The sequence below is a fragment of the Trachymyrmex cornetzi genome, unplaced genomic scaffold (assembly GCF_001594075.2).
Source record: "Trachymyrmex cornetzi isolate Tcor2-1 unplaced genomic scaffold, Tcor1.1 scaffold448, whole genome shotgun sequence".
In the NCBI taxonomy this organism is placed as follows: Eukaryota; Metazoa; Arthropoda; class Insecta; order Hymenoptera; family Formicidae; genus Trachymyrmex; species Trachymyrmex cornetzi.
Genome location: NW_017299267.1, coordinates 60379 through 66712, shown reverse-complemented (window position 1 = coordinate 66712; position 6334 = coordinate 60379). Strand labels below are relative to the sequence as shown.

The 6334-nt window shown below is 48.8% G+C and overlaps 1 protein-coding gene across 1 annotated transcript; it reads right to left on the bottom strand.

The window, feature by feature from the left end:
• Positions 1-1098: 1098 nt before the first annotated feature.
• LOC108764694 (uncharacterized) lies at positions 1099-3446 on the bottom strand. The gene is made up of 6 exons (XM_018513040.1): positions 3318-3446; positions 3012-3243; positions 2331-2953; positions 1800-1962; positions 1375-1658; positions 1099-1263 (listed from the first exon to the last, which is right to left on the bottom strand). The coding sequence occupies exons 1-6, from the start codon at positions 3444-3446 to the stop codon at positions 1099-1101; spliced, it is 1596 nt and encodes a 531-aa protein (XP_018368542.1).
• Positions 3447-6334: the final 2888 nt, after the last annotated feature.

Here is a 6334-nt window from a genome sequence, read left to right as displayed (position 1 = left end):
TGTTTGAACACTGGCTCAGACCGCCGCGTATACCGCGTTCGACAAACATGACCATGTCGATGTCAGTCAGCAGTTCAAATTTTACACCTGTATGCTTTAACACTGCATCGCATGCAAAGGCAGATAAGGTATAATAGTACACGGGGTCGCGCCCGTAACTCGCGATGCAGCTGTCGCGGAAATTTTCAAAGATATCATCCAACAACAATACGTCTGTTTTTAGATAAAGATTGCTATATTCGCCGTGCGTTTGGATGGAGAACCGCTGCCACACGGCGTGCGCGTAATCACTCTCAGATACCGTGCTGTCAGTCAATGAGTTATACAATGACTCGTGAAGCGGCAAGCGCAATTTGTTCAATTTTTCACTGTAGTCAATGTACTCGTTCGGAAAAACGTCCTTTCGAGTCAAAAGATTAAAATTTTCTTCCGATAAATTGGAAAATTCGCGTCGCAGTATCCGCAGCTTATCATTGTTGAGAAAAGATGCCTATTTATCCAAACTAGAAGCGAGAAATCTATATGAATCTATAAACTGTAAATGCATGTAATTTTTTTTATCAATTTTGCTACTATCGACGTGTGTTTGGTGAATAACATATTTTCTTTCGTTATTGAAAGCAGATCTACGCGTGCTTCTTACGTGGTGGCAATTTCTTTGATTATGAAATGAGCGTCATAGCCTGATAAGTTATGGAAAACTACGGGTATGCAATTCGAATCCTTATAATTTAGATTGCAATTTGAATGCGCGGGGCTTCTGTATCGCCTGGTTAAGTGGCAGTGATCGAGCACCCGCGTATCGTCTTTCGCGAACGGTTTCTCGCACACTCGACAACGCGAAACGCTATTAAATTTTTCCCAGTCGTCGCGCGTAAAATCTGCTATGGGAACATTGGCTGAAATTATAGACTGTACACATTTTTCAATTCTTCCACGAAATGCCACGCTATGCAGTCCTTATCACGGCGAAATCAATAGCTTGATTGCGAGCTGTCGTAGGAGCAGTGTATGTGATACCCGATACTAAAGACATTGTAGTGTTGGTATGTTTGCGTAGCGGATTCAGGGTTCCTATCCACCTTTTTCAATGCACACTCATGATCGACGTAGATAATGAACGGGATGCCCTTTTTCCGGCAGTGGTCGCAGAAGCTCAACCGCTTGTCGTCCTCGCTCGGTAGTCTGATTGTGCAATTTAATTTTTGACAGTCCTCGCTGTGTATCTCCAATTTTGCGCTCAAGCTGAAGTAGTGTAGGCCTCTGGAAACAATTATTATTATTATTACTATTATTATTATTATTATTGTTATTATTACATACCTATCGCAGAAATATTTCCTGTTCTTTTTTTCTGCTAAGTTGAGAACTGACAAGGCGAGATAGATCTTTAATGAGCGCAAAGTGTCCCACGTTGTCAGCCTCCACGTACAGCAGATTTATGTGCTTGCTGCTTTTCCGGTCGTCGAGTCGTATCGGCACAATCCCTTTCTCGATGGCGTGGACGTTGATGGAAATGTCGTTTAGAACTTCAAATTTCTTAATCTGGCTCAATGTCATTAGAAATTCAATGCCCACGAGATTCAGTACCGATGTGTAGTGTGTATATGATGATGTTCGATGCGTATTTCCTTGAGCTGGGTATAGAGCGGTGACCACTGACCACGCGAAACACGCATTATCTGTAGATTGCACGTTGATCACCGCTCTCTTTAGCATAATTTCTCGCGGGAGTTTGATGTGACATCCCGCGCACAGAAGATTTAGTTTATTTGCGTTCACTGCTAAATTTAGTATACACGATAGTGCCCATCCGCTATCGCGTTTTTGAAATTCTTCGGGCGATGCTAGGATAGGCTCGACGACGCGCGTCACGTACCATTCGTGCAAATCAGTACATTGAAAGACTTCAATGTTCCGGGTAGCCATGCTCTTGTTCGCGCGTTTATCACCAGCCATGAACTCACCATTAAAAATAGTGTTTATTTTTATAGACTCATATCTGTATGATGCACTGCACACGCTCGAGCACAATTTCATTCGCGTCTTCTAGGAATCGGCGAGATTCGTTATAATTGGAGTTTATTACCATGGTCCAAAAAGGAGATAATCATCGTTTTCAAAACTCTATTGACTCTCTCTCTACGGAGTTCGCCTGCGGATGGTACGGTGGTACGGTAGTGTGGGTGATCCCGTTTTCTTCGGCAATCGTTCACAGCGTATGGTTAATGTACTCGATGCCGTTGTCCGTTAGGAGGAATCTCGGAGTACCCCACCGCGACAAAATTAGCTCGTGTAGGGAGTCTCGAATAGTTTTTCCGTTCGCGCACCTGATGGTACTCCATCCACTTCGTAAATAAATCTTGAACCACTAAGACGTACACGAAACCTGCTTTGGCCCGCGGCAACGGTCCCATGATACCCGCGGCGACTGCGATCCACGGAGCCTCGACAACTCGGCGGCCCATCAATCCCATCGGTCCCACTTGCTCGACTTTCGCCCGTTGACACGTGTCGCATTTTCCGACGTAGTCAGCAACGGCGCGAAACATATTGGGCCAATAGTATACGATCGATAGCTTCTGATGGATTTTATCTATTCCGAGATGCTCTGCCTGCGGATCGTCATGTGATTCGCGGAGTACTTCCCCCCTCAGTTCTCTCAGTACAGCTAACTTCCATTCATCTAAGTCTTCCATGGCCGCGGTCTTCGCAACGGGGCGCTGTCTTTGAACGTACAAGCGGTACTCTGTCACTCTCCACTCCCCGAGGGTCTTCTTTCCCTCCGATACTTCTCGAAAATGTGCGCGGTACCACGGATTCTCCGTGTCTCGAAAAATCTTCACCTCTTTCCCCAGCGCGACCAAAAACGTCTCCAGCTCTTCCCCGGGAGCCTCGGAGTCACCTCCGAATGTTATCGATAACGCGTCCCGCGCGTGGTTTAGCGCCCTTCCTGTACACTACCTCGTAATCATACTCTAGGAGTTCTAGCGCCCACTGTGCCAGTCTACCTGTTGGGTTCCACAGATGGTGAAGCCAGCGTAAACTATTATGATCTGTCACGACGGTAAATCGGTACCCCTCCAAATACGGTCTAAACTTTCGTATCGCCCAGATTACAGCCAGACATTCCTGCTCGGTGACTGAATACCTTCTCTCGGTGTCCAGCAGCCCGCGACTCGCAAACGCGATGATATTCTCCACGCCATTGACTTCCTGCGCTAATACGGCGCCTAATCCGAACTAGCATCAGTTTGCAAGATAAAAGGGACTTTAAAATCTGGGCACGACAAGGTCGGAGCGGTAGCCAAACGCACGCGAATCTTCTCGGAAGCCTTATTTTGTTCGTCCCCCCACTCCCAACCTTGGTGCTTCCGCAGCAATCTCGTGAGTGGCTCGCTTGTTTTTGCAAATTGCGGTAAAAATCGCCGATACCACGATGACATTCCCAAGAATCAACGCAATTGGTTAATATTACGCGATGTGGGGTATTCCAGGATTGACTGCGCCTTCTCGGGGTCGACAGTCAGGCCGCCCCGTTGTACGACGAATCCCAGATACCGCATTTGAGAACGGCAGAATTCACATTTGTCAGGGTTTATCGTAAGACCCGCGTCGGAAATTTTTACCAATACTCGCTCGAGCCACTCAAGATGTTCCTCGAAAGTCGCGTTGACGACAACGATGTCGTCTAGGTCCGCGAAAGCGTGAGGCTCCATCTCCGGACCGATTAGACGATCTAGCAAACGCTGAAACGTCGCGGGCGCTTCTGTCAGTCTATATGGCATCCGTACGAAATGGTATAATCCCTTACCGGGGACGCTAAACGCGGTGATATCTCGACTTTCTTTAGCCTGAGGTATTTGAAAGTACGCCTGGCTTAAGTCAATCGTCGAGATATACCGCGCCGCTCGTAACTTATCCAATATACCAGTCATATTCGGTAACGGATACGCGTCCTTCTTTGAAACTTTGCGGAAGTCTAAACAGAAGCGATATTTCCCCTTTCGTTTCCTGACCATTACTATGGATGCTCGGCAAGCGGTGACACCGCGATCACTTACTCCACGCGGTATTTTATTCGCTAAAAATTCATCTAATCGCCCCTTTTGCTCGGCGGTCAGTTCGAAAAGTCCGTAACAGGCATATTCCACGCGATTACTAATCCTCTCGAAAGCACGACACTCTCACTGGCTGCTCGCGAAGTACCACCCTGACGCGGCAAAATCCAGACCCACGCCGAAAGTGCACAAAAAATCTACCCCCCAAAATGCAAGAAACTGCGAGATCTGACAGCAGACACACGCTAATTTCGCGTTGCAACCCCTCCAACCAAGGGTATTTTTATTTCTTCGGGTATCTCCGCTACCTGTCCGTTCGCGGTTCTTATGAAGTCGCCCGTAGCGCAGTTAGTGGGCCATCCCAAACGTCTTACTATGGCGATGCCCTCCTGCCCGTAAATCGTGCGACCCGATCCAGAATCCACCGACGCCATCAAAGAGTGTCCCGCAATGAAAACACAAAAGTATCGCAAAGGCGTGAAGCGTGTCCGAGGTGTACTGTAATACGTCAACCTGAAAAACGCGGGTCGCTGTCGGATTGACGGAAGTCGCGGAGACCCGCCCTAGCGACTCGCCTCCGCGTTTCCCGAACACGTGGGGCAATTCCGGAGAGTTACATCCGGTTTGCCGCAGCGGAAGCAGTATAGGCGACGCGCCTCCTGGCACTCCCGCGCGATATGGCCTATCTTCCCGCAATTCCAGTATTTCATGGTACTCGCGGCCGGTGACATCGCCCCGGCGCCTCCCCGTCCGCGCGAGGGATGCTTTTTGGTACCCGCGGCCCCTGCCATAGGCATATCTCATCGCGCAGGGCGAATTGAAATTCCGGATTCGCGAAGTGCGTCCGCCACGCGACCTCGAATTCGTCCCATCTTCGATACGATATGTCCCGCGTTCGAAACCAATACAACGCCACTCCCGTTAAAAACAAAGGCAAGCACCTCAAAAGATCTTCGTCCGATACGGGGAACAACGCGAGACTCTGCCTTACGCGCATCAAAAATGCTTCCGCGTCGTCTCCACGCGCGCCCGAGAATGTTACGTTCCACTTACGGAGCGCCTGTGAAATGTCGCGCACCGGGCCTCGCGGGTACGCGGTCGCGTTCCCCTCATTATGCATCCAAAACGGGGGCGAAAGGACGCGATTCCCTTGCCCTTCGCCCCGGCCCGCGCGGGGCCATCCAATCTCCGCGGTACACGGAGCCGGGCTATCCGGACGCATCGGTGTAGGAGGGCGCAAATGTCCCGCGACATCTTCCGCGCTCGACCCGCTCGTATCGTGATCCACCGGGGCCTCTAACTCGTAGCGAAGCAATCGGTCGTATAGCGCGGGGGTATTCTCCTCAATGTCTGTCCCCGCTGTTCGAGGGCTTCCTTCAGCCCTCTGCCGACAGCTGAAATATCCATAAAAATCGCGTCGGTCCATCGGACATCGCGACGTCCATGCGAAACTATGCTAATAAAACAACGAAATTCTCTGTTAAAACCAAAGAAATTCGCCGCAGTCGGTAGCAATCGCGATTCTTCTCGACAGCGGCTCCTAGATTGACCGCGAAACGAAAGATACACATGCCTGCTGCAAACTCTCCCTCTACTTCCGAGGTCTTTCCCTCTGAAATAACCTGTATTTCACCGAGTCGACAACCGCTCAAAGCTAATTTTCAAAATTTTCCGTGTCGTGCAACAACAACACACCAGGCAACCAAACTCTCATTATCGAGACACAAAGAGATCCCAACGACCGAAAAATATTTTCGCAAACACGAATGTACACGCGCGAATAACAACCGACACAGCTAGCTGCGCGAGATACGCACGCAACGTGTAACGACAACAAATGAGGCAACACACACAACCTTCCTCAAGTACACGAAGATTTTCGTAACTGACTATTATTCACACGATACGCCGAAATTTCAGGGTCACTCGCGATAATTCTGACTCTCTAATGTCGCGACGCGCACAATAAACACTGCTGAAAATAAGAAATTAATTCACTCACATGCAACGACAAAATATAAAACGCCAAATATAATTATCCTGCTCTCCCTCGCTCTTAGAACCCACAGAAAATTTTTTAGCTCTTTTAATCGAGGCTCTGCACGTTGGGCGCCAAATTTGTAACTGTACTCACGAGCAACGGCACAACTTCGTCGCGTGTTCTTCATTGTCCTCTTACAAAAGTATCTCCTTTCTCTCGTTAACTGAATTTGCGGCAGCCAGGCGGTTTTTCGGCCAAGATTGTAATTCTTACTACTAAGTTGGGCGTCAGG